The sequence below is a fragment of the Centrocercus urophasianus genome, unplaced genomic scaffold (assembly GCF_019232065.1).
Source record: "Centrocercus urophasianus isolate 14NV4802_14NV808 unplaced genomic scaffold, USGS_Curo_1.0 seq_16, whole genome shotgun sequence".
Taxonomy (NCBI): domain Eukaryota; kingdom Metazoa; phylum Chordata; class Aves; order Galliformes; family Phasianidae; genus Centrocercus; species Centrocercus urophasianus.
In genome coordinates this window covers 32,814,091-32,831,266 of record NW_024884711.1, presented here as the reverse complement: position 1 = coordinate 32,831,266, position 17,176 = coordinate 32,814,091, and the positions used below count along the sequence as shown (strand labels likewise).

The following is a 17,176-nucleotide window of genomic DNA, read 5'->3' as shown; positions in this document are numbered from 1 at the left end:
GTAAAAGGCTAGGTATTTAGCCACCTCAGCATCGATTAGTTTTGGATGTCTAAGCTCTGATACACATGGCTTCCCATGGCTTCACTCTACAAAACATATTTACAACGTGAAGAATACATCTACAATAAATCTACATTTCAAGGGTTTTACAAATCATTCTTGTATCTTTCCCCTGAATTTGACTCCCTCCTGTCCCCTTCCCCATGACATCTTTTTTTCTGCCCAGCTCAACGGTCCAAAGTCTACTCAAATGCAGCTCAAAAGTGTTAAGACTGGGCATCAGTTTAATAGTTCCTGTACTCAAAACCATGTGCAATTGTTTACAACTTTTCACACCATGAAGGAATTCTGATTCTTTAGCTTTTCAAGTTCTTTAATTTGTTGTCTCAAAAATAGTATCCTGCAAGAGAAAAAAAATTAATTAGTATACACATTTCCATCACACAGAGATGCACAGAAATGTGCCTAGAATTCCACTGAAAAATGCCAAGCTCCTCAGCTCTATTAAAAAACTTAAATATTTTTAATTAATTCTTAATATATTCCATCAGTCAAACACATTCCCTGTGCAGGCACAGAGATCTGCACTACTTGGTTCCTTGATTTAGAAAATTAACTTTCATTATGACTGAAACACAGCGACATTCAAGCCTACCATTCATCCGAACTTCACTTCAAGAGAAAGGACGCACTAGAAGAGTACAAGGAATATTCTGAACAATGGTATTACATCTGTGCCATGCAGTTTTCCAAACTGTACGACTCAAAACACTCTGAAGTTGTCACCAAACGCGGAGCTGCTCTGTTCACAGCCCAACCCCAGGACCTTTGGTGGAAAAGAGGTTAAAGGCTTCTTCTCACAGTCGTGTCTTCTATCTAAATTTGCCCGTTCTTGGAGACACAACGCCATTAGAAATGCAAGCCGTCGTCCTCACACCTTTCTACTTATTTCCTCCCCATATGCTGGAGGATTTTATACTCGGCAGATTTAGATAGCGGTGCAGGCAGAAGAGTTACATATGCTTTTGTTTCCCTAAAAAAAATTATCCCCATAATACAGCCTGACGCATTTTAGTTTGAACCAGCCACGTACAGAGCCATAAATTCATTTCATATGTAATTCAGCAAACAAGTTTTAAACAAAGAAGTTTTCTTCTCAGCATCTCTTCTTTCTAGCATTTCTCTCTGTGACTGGCAGAAGAAAAAACATTCTAAAGGCAGCTTCTAGTCAGGGTAAATTCCTACCTCAAAGTATTTCATCATTAAAAGACATTTAATGAAAAAAAGCTGCAACAACATGCAACTGAGAAATCAATTACATTTCTAAGTAAAATATTCCTTCTACTGAACTGGCATAAACAGTTGCTTCAATTAACAAACATATGGTTTAGACAGTTTCCCAGAATTTGTGATGAATATTTTGTAGCAACTTTACCCAGTGTTGAAGCGCAATGCAAGCATATGAAGAAAACTTTAAGAAAAAGCTGAAATACTGCATAAATATTCTGCTAGTCCAGAGCAATTTTGATACAGATAGCATGTCCACTTCAGCAGACTTTTTATGAATACTTCTCAAATATATCCTTAGTTCAGCTGGTTGTGGATGCCCCATTCCTAGCAGCATTCAAAGCTAGGCTGGATGTGGCTCTGGGCAGCCTGGTCTGGTGGTCAGGCGGCCCTGCCTGTAGCAGGGGGTTGAACTAGATGATCACTGTGGTCCTTTTCAACCAGGCTATTCTATGATTCACTAAAAGGGAATTTTCTACTGAAAATTAGGTAAAAATATATAAATCAGGATAGACAAACTGAACATAAACACACTAAGATCAAAAGGTGAAGGCATAGGAAATCTATCCGCCAATGCAGAGTCTCATTTTGCATGCTGCCAGTTATGATTAAAACAGTATACTTTGAGTTCTGTTTTACAACAAATTTAAGTAGATCTATTCTGTGCAAATTATATCATCATTCAAGTTGATTGGCTTGATATTTGATATTGGCTTTGTGAAGGCCCTCCCTCTTGCCCCACAAACTGTTACTTATGCCATGTCTTTGGGATGGCAGCAAAAACAAAAGAAACTTGCTATCACAGAGTCAAAGTCAGAGAAATCATTATCCATTGATGGTTTAAAGACACAGAGTGTACAGCAAACAAAGCACCATTTAGCAAACTGAACAATGGCACCTGATGTAACATCTGATAAAATTGCCTATCAATACAGAATAGTTTACTAAGACATTTTATTTCATCTGTAAGAAACAAAGCTGCTGATTAAATATCCTACAGGAATTGCAACTTATGTTATGAAGCTATGAACAAATAAAGATTTTAGAAACAATAACAGCCACACTGTTAACGACAACCTCTTTGACTGACTCAAGAAGTCTGTTTTCCCTGAAGAACTGTTTCCCTGAGAACTCCTAAGACCTTCTCTAATGTCTCTTACCTAACCAACAAACACTGGTTTTACCTTGATGTGTATCAGAAAGAATTCTTTAAACCTGTTCCAGCTTTAGACCCAATGTCTCATTCAAACTGTAGCATTTAAGAACAGTATAAACGATGTAGACGCGCATTTATGATCTCTGCATCACGTATTGAAGGATATTATAGATTTATTCTAAACCAGTGTACCTGGAAATACATTTCTTTTCCATCTGTGTAAACATATCTGGCCCTATTCATTGTCAAGATGTATCTGTGTAGAAAACAGGTAGGCCGTAGACAGGAAAGACAGCTTTCAAATTTTGTTAACCATCAGCATACTCATAAAGCCATCAACAAATATTGCTCAGACAAAACAATATCAGTAGGCAATTCTAATAGCACCTTGAAAATCACCAAATTGCTATTCTGAAAACAAACACGCTTACCTTTGCTCACGCAAAGTTGCTTGAATTTCACATACTCGAACTAAAGATCTTAAATTCTTTAATTCAGTACAAATTTCTGACATATGAACACTTCCCATGTTATGGGCTTCCTCACGTAATCTTGATGCCTACAACAGTGAAATAGAAAAGTCAGAGTTTTGAGTCAAGCATTGGAAACAATGGGCTGCAGCCACAAGACTGCTTGGTGAGTGCATCTCAGAACAGCAAGCACTGTAACTTCTACAGCGCTGTGACTTCTGAATGTACTGTAAATCAAATCAAAAGTACATTACAAACGTCATGAGTGCTCTACAAATGTCCACTTAGAATCAGAAAAGAACAATGTTGGATGTTAATATGTCACATAACCGATGCTGGAAGGGGCGATTTAGATTTCCTTAACCCTAACAAACCTTTCTTCGACCATCTTGAAGATGGCACACAACAGGGCTCACGACCAACTTTCATTCCTCATCCAAGCCTTGCTGACAAAAATAGCTGAATGTCATTTTCTTTTCAGCAACTTTATGAAGAATTTCATCACCCTCTTCAGGTGTTCTCTTGTAAACAAACTCCTTTACTTCAATATTTCCACTACTCAAGCAGAGATGAGCAATGTGCAAATTCAGAAGGAATGGCCTTTCTCCACAGCAGGCACATTTCTTACCATTCCTACCATTTCTTGTCACTGAACTGGATATGTGACTCCAGTTAACTTGGGTGTGACTATTCAAAACTGGTTTACTCACAACACTTTCACATGATGTAATACAGTATGTAAACACTCAGCACATTGGTAAGAGCATCCAGCAGGGTACATGACTTCACAGCATTAGCTGTTTTGCTTCCATTTATTACTGATATTGGAGGGGAAAAAGTGACCCAAAAAATGGTATATATTCAAATTTCCTACATTGGGAGATATTCTCAATTCAGCACACAGTGAAAATAACACTGTCAACTTAAAATCTCCAACTATCAGGCCAAAGCCACAGCAAGAAATGACTGTGCTCATCATTTCCACATTTCATGGCAATGGTGGTTTGACTCAATACAGTTTGTCAATGTCTTAAAATAGTATTTAAAAATTAATAGAGGAAAAAAACAAACCAACAAACTAAAAACCCAAAACAGAAGCAACAGAAACAGCGCTTCTAAGAGCAATCCTGCAAGTTACTTGCCATAAGCTTCTACTGTAGGCTTGAGGCAGTGTGCAGTTGTTCTTCAGAAGGCCAAAGTAAGATGGGCTAAGTAAGATCAGTATCTGACCTAGGCCATCAAACTGGATTGCCTTTGACAGAAAAGACTTCAACTGGACACAATAACCAATATAGTTTCTTTGAATAACACATTCTAAGTAGCTGACGTGCACCCAGTTTCCCTATATTACTAGCATGTACTTATAAGGATGATGAAGAGTATGTGAAGAGGAAAAAAAGATTAAAAAAAAACAAAAGGCTTACATTCAGTCTGAGCTCTACATCAACTTAAAAACTGGATCCAACAAACGAGGCACAGTTCTTTTTTCACTGTGAAGAGCCAACAACTCAGTGACTCAAACTGTGGATCGCTTTCAAATAGTTTAACACTGTCACCTAATTCTTCACATTTTTCACGTAACAAAGATTTTAAGAAAAGATCTGTTAAAATTTATGTTGTTTGTAAATTTCAATCAAACTTTGTCAGTAAGAGAAACTATTTACAATGATGACTGTTCTTCTATTGGAGAGGATTTCAAAAGCACAGGTACATGAAAGTAAGACAAAGTACTCAGCTGGTAAACAGCCATCACACATGAGACGTGGAGGTCTGGCCTAACCTCCCACCTCTCCCCTTTTTCTGGCTAAGGACCAGCACATTTACCTTAAAGATCCTTCTAATTTCTAGAAAAGGCAACGTGGCTAACAAAAAAGAGTTTTTAAGCCACCCATTCAGCATTCCCCCAAGAAACAGAGCACAAGTGTACTCACCTGCTTTTCTGCATGGTCTGCAGGCCAGCCTTGAACATGCTTTATAAGGTTTTCATTGAAGTGTGCTGCTAGCGTAGGTGTTAATGAACAGGTGGGTCGTACAGATGGATTCTGTGGTGCAGGTGTTGAATTTGATGCACTAGAGCTAGAGGTATGATTTGGACCTGGTGATGGGCTTCTTTGACTACTGGAAGAAAGAAATGTTATAAAGTAAGACTCTAAAAACATGTAAACACAGAAAAACTAACACAAAAAATCCCCTGCTTCCAGCCACATAAAGCATATAAATCAAGAGAAGGTAAATACTTCTGGTATATCAAACATGAAACACTTATCCTCAAACCTCTTAGGTGCATGGGAATGGTTTGAGTGCTACATGGCAGAGTTTTTCCGGTTGTTGGGGTTTTTTCTGTTGTTGTTTCTTTTTAATCTACCTAACTTAAAGAAACGTAGATTGCGGCTATATTTTAGTGTCACGTAATTATTAAGCACAAAGAGTGCTGTCCCAGTCTAAAAATATAACTGTATGGACTTCACAAGTTTAACCATTTTTACCAGTGCCAAAAAGCAAATGCCTTAAGTGACACTTAGATTTTGTACATCCTCACTTCAGGTACTGAAGAGATCAGAAGCTGTACAGCAGCAGTACATTCTGATTGCTTTACTTGAGCAAATTCAAGTAAACAATATTCACACTGTCAATCATTTGCTGGAGAGTTTGTTCACAGAAGGAAAAAAAAATAAAAATTTCCACCACCATCAAAACTGTTCTATTCCCTTCAACAAATGAAGGATCAGAATCATACAACCACTGAGGCTGGAAAAGACATTCAAGATCATAAAAAGCCCAGTTATCCACTTAACACCATGTCCCTAAGCATGGCATCCACACGTCTCTTAAATGCTTCCAGGGATGGTGACTTCCAGTTCCCTCAGCAGCCTGCTCAGTGCTTAAGTGACTTTCTTCCATAAATAAATTATTCCTGATATTCAACTTAAACCTCCTCGTGTGCAACTTGAAGTGGTTGCCTTGTATCCTACTACCAAGATTTGCCTCATCCCCGCAAGTGCTGCTATCCAGGCGATCTGATCTTCTAGAAGAACTTACCCTTGGATGGGCAATAATGCAGGCTGGGAAAGCTTAACAGCTGAAGTTTCAGCATGTGCCCTTTTTCACTCCTTTATCCTCTTACCAAAACAAGGTTTCTGCTTCCTTGTATCCCCTTCTAGTATTTTCCTGATCGCTCCCCCTGCCCCTTCACTCACAGAGTGGAGCTCTGCTCTTGTGATTTCCTAAGAGGCAGGATAGGGCCAGCTAAAGCATGTCAGTATGGACAAGGACAGGTCAGGAAGACAACAGACTGCCTCTGTCCTCACCAGCCTCTTAAGGGAGCAGCAAACTTGAGCACAATGAGAGTCTGCAAGTATTACAAATAACAACTACCGTAACTCATCAAGTAACCTGAGGACTGACACAACATCTTAGCACAGTGCAACTATCTTCACAGTCCACTGCCCAGAGTTTTGCCCTAATCACTCACACTTGCACAGTACAGCAGTTTTCCGAACAGTCTACAAATTAGGTACAGCACGCTGCTGTACAGCAACAAAGACTTTTGCTCCACTCCAGAACTTCCTTTGTTGAACCTCATTCCTTTCAGTGCCCCCAAACTTTTTAAAAAGCTTAATACATTAAAAACAATTATGCAGAAAGATTTGGAAAGATTCGTTCTTAGAATTATATACACAAATCTCCTCTGATTTCAGGCAGCAGAAGTTGTGTGAAAAAGTCATAACTGGAAAAAATATATATATTTTTTGCTATGTATTCTCTTCAGTAATTGGCCTAACCACTTTACAACCACTTAAAAGTGCAAGCACTTAACATTAGAAACATTCTGTTGATGAGGAGAACCGGCATTTAGATTTTGAAGCTGGAGTTGAAACTAATCAAGAATGTGAAGGGCAAAAAGGGCTGTAGATGCACAGCAGAAGAAAGACTAAGACAGGTGGGGCTGCCCTTCTCATGTGCCTGAGTGCATCAGCAGAGACAAAACAAGGGAAGTATCAGGCTGCAACAGAGGAGTAAGTTAAGGAGCAGTTAAACCAGACAGCACGCACTAAAGGGTAATGATGGACCTGGCAAGTATGACTGAGATACTGTATCACGTTGAAGCATCACGGTGAGAAGACAACTGTATTGAGAATGGGGAAAAAAGCAAATGTTACAGTCATCTACAGCAAGCCAAGGAGCATGGACACTACAGCCTGTTGACCTAACCACAGTCACTGTAAAACCTATGGAACAAGTCTTCCTGGAATCCACTTCCAAGAACATTAAAGGCTAAAAAGCAAAAATAGAGAGCCAGAACAGATCTGGCAAGGACAGATTATGCCAAACCAACCTCAGAGGAAGGGGAAAGCAGTAGCGATGTCTTCAACAAGGCCTTTGACATGGTTTCTCCATAGTTTTCTTATCATCTAACTCCTCAGTCATCCATGTCCATACATCATGTGTAAGGTGAATGAAAAGCTGACTGGATTGCTGGGCTCAAAGTGTCAATCAGCAGTACAAAGTCAGCAGTACAAAGTCCAGGTGAAAGCCAGAAACTAATGCTGTCCTTTGCTGATCCACAACTCGGGGGGAGAGGGGGGTCAACACTGTTCAGTGTCATTATTTACAACACAGATGCTACTCCAGAGTGCATCTTCAGTGGGTCTGCAGATCACACCAAACTGGGAGGAGCAGTCAACACATGGGAGGGCAGATTGTTATTCAGAGGGATGGGAATAGAGCAGACAAGAATCAATTTTTAAAGAAGGCGGATGCAAAGTCCTGCGGCTCAGGTGGAATAATCCTCTGCAGCAATACTGGAATAACCCCACAGAAATGTAACAGACTGGGCATTGAGTGGTCAGAAAACAGATTTGCAGAAAAGGACCTGAGGATCCTGGCAGACAAGTTAAATGCAAGTCAGGAATGTATTCCTGTGGCAAAGCAGGCCAAGCATATGCTGGGCTGTATTAGCAAGAACATGGTTGAATACAGCATTCCTTCTCTTTGTTCAGAGCTTGTAAGATACACAGTACCTGGAGTGCTGTGTAGTAGGGAGCTCAAAACCAGGCAAAAAAAGCTGCCATACCAAAGGAATCCAGCAGAGGACCACAGAGCTGTTAAGGGGGCTGAAGCACATGCTATTTCAGGAGAAGCTAGAGGAACTGGATTTGTTCTGTCTGGAAAAAAAAAAAGAGGCTGGAAGAAAGAGCTGAAGGATCTTAATATCTTCAGCTATCTACAGGGAGAGCAGATAGAGCCAGGATCCTCCCAGAGAAGCACAGTGATAAGCCAAGAGGCAGAAAACAAGTTGAAAAAATGGAAAAAGAGAAAAAAATATATATCACTGTAAGAGTAGTCAAACATTCAGAAGAGATGCTCAGAGCCTGCAAAATCCCTTTCTTCAGAGATATTCAAAGGTCATTTTGGTTCTAGTTTGAGTTTGAACTTGGATTAGATCATAACCAGAAGTCCCTACCAACCTAAATTATTCTATGATTTTATGCATCCATACAGCATCAGCATACTGATGGCTTAGAGAAAGGCTATGTTGACTAACTAAGCAGAACTGACACATGATCTTCAGTATCTATTTAAGCTTCAGTTGCAGTGGAATCAAAGTATCCCTGTGACTTGCCTTCTCATTTACCATCCCAACTTTTGACTCCTACATAACGAGTAGAAATCTCTTCAACATACCACAAATGTTTCAAGGAATAACTAAAATCTGCAAGCTTCTGAAAAATAAACGTGCATCTTAACTATGAATAAAACATACTGTCCTAAAGTATCCTAGCACTAAAATATCCCAGTACTTCTACGTCAGCAGCAGGGGGAGCTACTAATGCAGCAATGATACAAAACTGCTGTTGGGTTTCGTATTGCTTCGCTACCAGCAAATACCCCCCTTACCCGCTAAATGAATTACAGACTGTCTATGCCACAGGTAATAAAATGCTTCCAGACAGGATAAAGCATCTGTACACAAAGATGGAAACGGGATGGTTGTGAAATACTGCAAAATCTTACAGTATGTAAATAATGGGGAGGAAAGACATCCCTCCAGCGCTTTTTCATTTTCTAGAGTAAGAGAAAAATATTCCCAATTCTTTATTAAGAGAAACCAGTATCCTGACTAATAACTGAGGCACTCATTTAGTCCTACTTTTAAAGTAGTGATAATTTATAGTATGTCTTTGGAATTATCTCTTAGAAAAAAAAGTCATCTTTATGATGCCTTTTCTTTCAAAACAGCCATTCCAATGTTTCTTAAACAGTACTTCTTCCAAAAGAGGTGAAAATACATATTAGCTCTATTTACTTAAGACTTCTATACTTATCAAAGCAAAGGAAACTTAGTTACCAGCTTCTGCACAAGGAACCCATGTTTAAACTGGCATCCTGTAGGAAAGCAATGCCTTCATTGATACAGCCTCTTTTTGGACCACTTGTTCACAGTTTAGGTTGTTATGCTGCTCGTTTGCACAAAAAGACCTCAGGGACTCAGACTCAGAAGCAGCCCAAATCTGACTGCTTTCTCCTGCAAAGTTAAAAATTGTTCTATGCTAGCTCAGTTATAGGAAATCTTTTGGAGATGAGTAAATCTGCATCTCAACTGGTCCATTTCTGTTCAATTCCACAGCACTGGAACCCATTCCTTGATCCTCCATTTTCTGCAACTTTCCAAGGAAGTAGAAATGCATACACTTGTCACGACATATTGCTGCCACAAATATCCAACCATTTAAAAGATACAGGATACCAACTACTATCAAGTTTTCGGTGAAAATACTGTCACAGTATCTTCGATAACAGGCTGCACACTCTCCTCAACTTGTGCACTGTTTCCCTGTGTCTCTCCTACTCAAACAGGGGATGTTGCTGCCTGTGTGACCCTTCTGATCCAGCTGTATAGCTGCTGGGTCAAATTCAGCTTCCCTTTGCCAGCACAATGCTGATGCCAAGTGCAGCAATGGTTTGTAGAGGCTCAACAGATCTCTGAAGATAACTGGATATGGGTAGTGCATATATGCCAGGGCAGGAAGTCCTAAAACTTGAAAAGGTGAGGGTATGGAACAGCAGAAAAACACTCACCAGGATCACCTCAGACTGACTCCAACCCAACACAAATTTGACCAAGAAAGTATCTATCCCTCTTCAGCAAGACTGCCTACTGGGAAATGACAACCAGCAAAGAACAAGAGGGCCTGCTGATTAGGAGCTGTTCCCTAAAATCTACTCCTTAAAAAAAACGTCTACTCCCCTTACCAAAAAGTTTTAGTTCGTTGTAAAACATTAATTTATCATTGATACTACTATTAAGAAAGAATTAAACAGCAATATCCATAATTACTAGATGCTGAAGCTGATACACTGTTTGGTTGTTCCACCCACTGAGTATTGTAAGTTTTAGGTTAGATACTTGACAAAGATCAGAATGAAGTTTAATGCAGCCAACATTACACAAAAGCTCTCAATGATTTAAAACAAACAAACAAATGACACTACAGAAAGACATCATCAACATCTAACACTAAGCCAGTTAAAGCCCTTACTCTCTTAACTACGCAGAAAATAAAAAACTCCAAACTCTGAGTCAGAACACAAGGAATAACTTCTATGACTGATTGCCGAGCAACGGGTCAGAAATAAGAATTTCATTTTGCTTCTGCGAACACAACTCTGAGAAGCGTTCCAAATGCAGAGAGCCTGCCACGTGAGATCTGTAACAAAGATGTGTTAGACATCCAGCAGCAGTAGTAGAGTTAAACTGTGTGGCCAGTGAAGAAGCCAAGAAGAATCCACAAACTGCAACCCATGTCACACACAATGGATTCAGAACAGAAACAAGACAGTACAGAGAAGTATTTCGACATACCTTGAGCGCTGAAGACTTCGAGGAGAGGCAGGTTCATGACCTGCCTGCTTGTCAGCTATTACCGGCTGCTGAGGTGCTGACTGTGAAGCTGGTCCTTGTTTAACTCCTGGAGTAGCAACCTGAAAAGTTTAAAACCTTCATTAGGTTTCCTACACAGTAACTATCAGGAAAACAGGGAAGGAAGTTGATGTTGATGGAAGTTTCTTATTCTTCAAGAGGCTCTGTTTGCTTACTGTGCATTTCTGAGCTACAACAAGATGAAAAGAAGAACTGTAACTTATGAACGTATGCTCAAGTTACACTATCTGGAGGTTAAGATTTTCTCCTCCCATGTGTGTAACCCCTATCCTTTTTAAAGAAGGTGCAAGAGAGGAAGTGGCTGCAAAATTACTCATCTGCCTTCTCACCTGAAAAATCAAGCTAATAATTTTTCTCCTTCCCTATTACTTAAGAACTGATTCTATAGATCCATATAGACAAAAATTTAAGTCAGGGCACCTGTCTGGCATTTGCTGACACCAAGATGGTGTAGATTACCTGCTAGTGGTTATCAGAACCTCCAGATATCCTCTCTATTTCAGAAACAGACATCAGTGAAACAAACCAGTCATTCTTAAAATAACTCAGGATGCAAATTCATTTATTTAAATACAAACAAAATAGTAATGCAATCTCAAACCTACATTCAAAAGAAAAATCTACCTTTTAAGATTATCACAAAAAGCCAAAACAGTCTGAATAGCAGCGTTGGTAAAGAAAAAAATTAACATTACTGTAAGAATACACAGTGATTATCTCAGTTGAAATCAACAGAACTATACAGCTAAGGAAGATGGAATACCAGTAATTCATAAATTGATTCCTGAAAAGGCTAAATATCTTTATGAAGTGTGCAGCATGAAAAACTTTGCCATCTATGCCTATGTTTCGCTTACCCCGTGAACAGATGTAACAATTGAAATTGTTTTAACACAAGGAATAATTTCAAAAGGAAGTCTGGTTGCAGATATCACCATCACCCTGCAGATCTAAAGTAAGACACTAACTAGCTCCTTAGCTAGTAAAGAAAAAAACCAAAAAAACACACAATTTTAAAATGATTGTAAAAACCAAAAAACCAAAACAAACAGGATTCACTGGGAAAAAAAAAAAAACGCTATTAAAGAAGCTACAAATCCTCTTAGCTATTCCACCTTTTCCCATGCATTTCTGCAGGCACACAAACCAACTTCAGTTTAAAAGCAGTACGGTGTTTGTGCAGCCCTAAGGAACAAGCCTGACTTACAACCCATGTAACGTTGTCTCCAGAGCCAGCCAACATAGCTGCCACATGGCACTGGGCCCTGCCTGCACGGTACCACTTCAGTTCTACCTACACCTACTGCACAGAAGCACCTACACCAACCAGCCTGTGTTCTGGAACAGCCTCCTGGCACAGCACCACATCTGGACTAACTTACACTGAGTTCTAAGAGCAGGATAAGCTGACCTGACTGAAAAATCCCAACTACTAAAACAGTCTCCCCTTGGAGCTATAACCAAAGTTTGCATCTTGATATTGATTGCCAGAATGTAATTATGTGACTACAACAAACATCAAGAAAGCTCTTACTGAACTGGAAAATTATCTGCTGCTGAACCTGAATTTGCTACTTCTGGGACTAACAGTTCACATTAATATTTCAACATCTTTGTTGCTAGCACCAAACCCCAAAAAGGCTCATGTTGTCAAGTGTGTTATGATTCTTAGAAGGTCTGTTAAGTTACTCAAGGTGCCTTGAAAAAATACAGTTTTACTGCTTATATCCCAGAGTAGTAGGACTTAGAACTTTTTCACAGAGGGACGGGATAAAAACTTCTCATGTATGCAATATGTACAACACACAAAACAGCAGAGTTGCAATCTTCGAAAGAAAGCTGGATTAAAATAGAGCAATTTCAACTTATGTGCCTCAGCATGCTCACCAAAACATAGACATCAGCTGCAGAAGAGCTTATATATGAACACACACACACGTACACAGCAATAAAACATACAATACTCTACTTAAGAAAAGGTGAAAACCTTGATGCCAAGTCAGTGACTATAGGTAATCACAAAAGCTAGCCTGGAGTTAAGAGATCGTCATCACAAACGAAGCATAAAATTACCAACCCTTCCCCCACTCCATCCTGGAGTAGGATTCAGACCAACTCTTCTCAAACCTTCATTTAGCCTCAAAGTTTGCTTGAGGATACTTGAGGGAAGGCTTGTGTGCCCAAAAACAACTTCAGTTATACTGTTGGTCTACCAAGACACACTGGCCCTACTTAGAGCACTTGGCTTGCCTTCCTTTTCTCTGAAGAAATACTTCACCACTATAACACCTACTACACAGGCATAATGATGGAGATTATGGCGGGCACTGGGTACACATTTGTTTGCACAGTTGTAGGAAAACAACTGTGCAGTGACAATAAATACTAAAAAAGCTGTTTGTAAGACAAGGATAAACGTCTTGCAAATCAGAAGATACAGAAGATTGCAAAGGATTAAGATTCTGAAATCTTTACAATGTAGCTGATGACCAAAACTTTTATAAAGTAGATTCATATTTCAGGAGTGCAGAGATCAGAAGGAACCAACTTCAGACTACTGAAAGTAAATAACTTCAAAACAAACAAAAAAGCCAGGAAAAATCAACAAAACAACAGAAAACAACAAAAAAAATCCACACAATTATTATTTTTCTTATCCTAGGATGTGAAAACACCACACACGTTCCCTTCTTAGCTACAAGTCTGCTACATGATGATTTCAGTACTCGTTGGCTAGACATCAGATGTGACCACACTGACTTATTATGCTCTCTAAGGACAGAAAGACAAGTAGAAGGATTCGTACACATTAGGCTTTCACAAATCACTGCCAATCACCAAAAACCACCTGTGGGAATAATTGGTTTTCTTTATGCCCATGAAACAACTCAAGTATAAGAAAATTAGGTGTTTATATTCAAATAAGGAATGCAATCTGTCCTCCTGAAGATAAAAATATTTCTTTAAGGCCTTCAAACTACAAGAGGTTCTCTTCATAGCAGACTTTTGAGAGAAAGGTATCTCAGCTACACGCAAGGGTGAAAATAGGCAGAAAACAAATTTTAGGGGGGAAAAAAAAAAGTCACGCAAAACTGTTCCATTCTAAAGTCTATAGTCATACTTCTTACACTGATAAAATGTTACACAAGGTGTCCAACTGCTTCTTAACCTTCCTACAGTATTCACAGCAAAACACATTCTTTCCTCTGAGCAGTGATCAGCAAGAGGGAATCACAAAAAGAAAAAAAAACAAAAAAAAACCAACGTTCTTTTCTTTCACGTGCCACCTGCCACTTATCCAAATAAGAAAATCTGAAAGAACAAACATAAAGGGGGTAGGGAGGAAAGGGAAAATGATGCTACTGACCTTGTAAACACCTAGAACCAAATCTGAGACTGTGCCAAGGAAAATCAACTCGCTAAGAATTTTTCCCTCAATCCAATGATCATTTATTGGCTAAAGTACAAAGAACCGTATCAGCTGTTCCCTTTGTAGAAAGTTTTTATTTTCTTTTAAGTATGGTGCAATGCTGATCTCTTACTAATATTTCCAGACACTACTACTGCATATGATAGCATCTTAAGTGAATGCAAGATATTCTCCAAGAATAAACAAAAAAGTGTATTACAAGATACTAGCATGGTACTGACAAACTGACTACAGCTGCTTCCAGTTGTTTCCGCTCCTACTGAGAAAGACAACACGCATGTCATCATCCTACACGTAGTAGTCGGTACCTGAAATACACAGCATTAATACTTACTATTACCTCGAGTGGTTTCCTACTGCAGTATGCCATAAATCAACAGGAGCTTACCTTCTGCTGTGATGATACCGGTGGTGTAGTCATCAAAGGCTTAAGTGGAACGGTGTTAGTCTGAGGCGTGCTTATTCTGGGAGATACATATGATCTTGGTGATGAGGCATCAGATGTTAAAGACATTGGAGACTGATTAGATGGCTGAGCTGCGAAGAAGAACATTGTTTTTTGTAAAACCATATCTCAATGTGAAATACATTTTCTTCCAGTATTTCACAGTATTGTGTATTAGATATTACACAAACAGATTCCATTCAAAACAGAGGGGGAATAAACAACTGGAACAATCAAATATTCAACAACTTCAACTAAGGATCTGTATTTTCCCCAAACCATTCATTTCTAAAACCTGGCAGAAGTGGAAAGCAAGGAAGAGGCCTTTGTACAATGCCTTTTTACACTTGAAGAGATTAAATTAGTTTCACTTGTGATTTCTATTTCAGAGTGCTCAACTGAATTTAACAGAGAATGCACGAACACTATACTCAGAAATCCATTCATTCACTCTAAGCATCTAATCACCAAAACAAATGAACAGAACAACCAAAATCTCGTGTTTTACTTGTTAAAAGTTAGTATGTGTATAATACTGCTTATCTACTCAATATAAATGCTGAATGATTGTTTTGGTTTCAGTTTCTAGTATTAGGTCACAAACCAGAATGTACTAAAGATATCTGAAGTAATACCATGCCTAGAAGCTGAAAATTACTTATAAAAGTCTACAAATAACATGAGATAGAATTAACTTACTTTCAAGAATTCAAGCCTGCCTCAATAGTCACAGTTGCACAGTGTTACAAGGATGGGTGTTCAAACACTGAAGAGTTATGTTTAATATAATAAAAAACATTAAGTCTTATAAAGGTTCAGAATAAACTTCTACGTTTCACACTGCTCGTATTTAAGTTAGTTAACATACAGAGAAAACCCCAGAAGGCAAGACAGCAGTACATGTATCTAGTTACTTGCCAGCTGCAGGTTCCCTGAGTAAAGGTTTCACATTGTACCTTCAGAAAAAGAAGTCATTCAACATATTCTGCATCATGCGGCCAAAGATATGACTCAAAACAGCTTCTACAAGTTTCAGCTGTATCAGCCTTTATAAAATACAACTTCACTACTCTACATGAGTAAAAAAGATAACTTTTAATACCTTGCGTAGACAGTTGTGCTGCTTGAGAAATTAGGGAAGTGATATTGAAAGCAGATGGTCCAGCAGTAAGAATTTTATGGAGTATAGACTGCAGGGAGGCTTGTGTCACAGCTGCTGTTAGAACTAAAAGCAAACATTACGTTTTACTGACAATTCTAAGTTTAAGCTGTTAAATGCATGCAGCCAGTCTGAAACTGCTCTTCCGTTATCTTTTTCCCCACATCCATGACAAATCAGAAAGCCATGTGATCAATGGCATAAATTCATCTCGTGAATGCTTGGCATGTTTAATCAAGCCCTTTATTTAGTAGTTTAGGACATTCATTGGAAAAAAAAATCTTTTAAAAACTAAGTTCAATTCTTCAGCTTAATCTTATGGATCAACTATAATTCTTATACATAAAGATAACATTTATTCAATTTATTATTACAGTAAAGAAGAATAAGCTTTTTCAAAATGACTGTAATTTAAAAATGATGATAATAATAATAATGATGATGAAGAAATAAACCAGCATCACTTCAGCTCACTAAAAGGTTTCAGGAAAGTAGAGGGAAACACAGCTGCTGCCCAGGTATGCTCAAAGAAAAGCCTGGGAATTCAAGTTAGTGACTTTCCAATAGAATACAGCAGGACACATAACAGGACCTGTAATTTTTCAACCCAACCAACTACGATTCTCCTACTTTTTCAGTCTAACCTCGTGCAAATAAGCATTTATAAGAGCTCCTCCCAGCTCAGAACAAGAGACAATAACCTACTGGACTACTGATGAAACCACATTTGTTGATTAAAAGGAAACCAATTGAGATTTTTTTCCACAGAAACAACTGTTATGGGAAAATTCCTAAGTTTAAAGTAAAATCTGATCATTTCCATGGTTTACACTTTTAGAAGATCAAAGATCTCTGGGCACTACATGCAAATGTTTTGCCTCCTATTTAAATTGATGATCAGCGCAGAACAAATTGAAACAAAAAACCCAGTGCACAACACTTCCTCTTTCATTAAGTTGCCATGTGCAGAAATCCCAGTAGAAAAATCAATGATCAAAATGCACCACCTTCACCTGTTCTTGCAATGAAAGGCACTACACCTAGCTGTAAAAATTCTTCTAACAAACAAAGCCTATCCAGCAAAATTGGATTAAATGCACTAAATTTAGCTTGCTAGCAAAATTAGTGATACACCATCTTACTCAGTGAGGCCAACATATTCTGTTAAATAAAAAAAAAAAGATAAACAACTTCCAAAGCGCTAGAAGTTTTGGTATTTGCAAACACTAATAGGATGGCAGCTCAAACTACAGAAAACAAAGAACACTGCATAAAATAAACATGTGA

At 38.6% G+C, this 17,176-nt stretch overlaps 1 protein-coding gene across 2 annotated transcripts in view; it reads right to left on the bottom strand.

Annotated features, from left to right (window-relative positions):
• Positions 1-228: 228 nt before the first annotated feature.
• The window catches only part of WAC (WW domain containing adaptor with coiled-coil), a 53,397-nt gene continuing 36,449 nt past the window's right edge, over positions 229-17,176 (bottom strand). The window contains exons 9-14 of one of the 2 annotated variants that reach the window (XM_042816921.1): positions 15,833-15,955; positions 14,674-14,822; positions 10,778-10,896; positions 4,845-5,028; positions 2,875-3,002; positions 229-400 (exon numbers count right to left, since the gene is read on the bottom strand). In XM_042816921.1, coding sequence (XP_042672855.1) covers positions 331-400; positions 2,875-3,002; positions 4,845-5,028; positions 10,778-10,896; positions 14,674-14,822; positions 15,833-15,955 — 773 coding nt within the window. In that variant the 3' untranslated portion in view covers positions 229-330. Of the gene's footprint in view, positions 401-2,874; positions 3,003-4,844; positions 5,032-10,777; positions 10,897-14,673; positions 14,823-15,832; positions 15,956-17,176 lie in introns of both variants that reach the window. The other variant, XM_042816920.1, reaches the window with a different exon arrangement.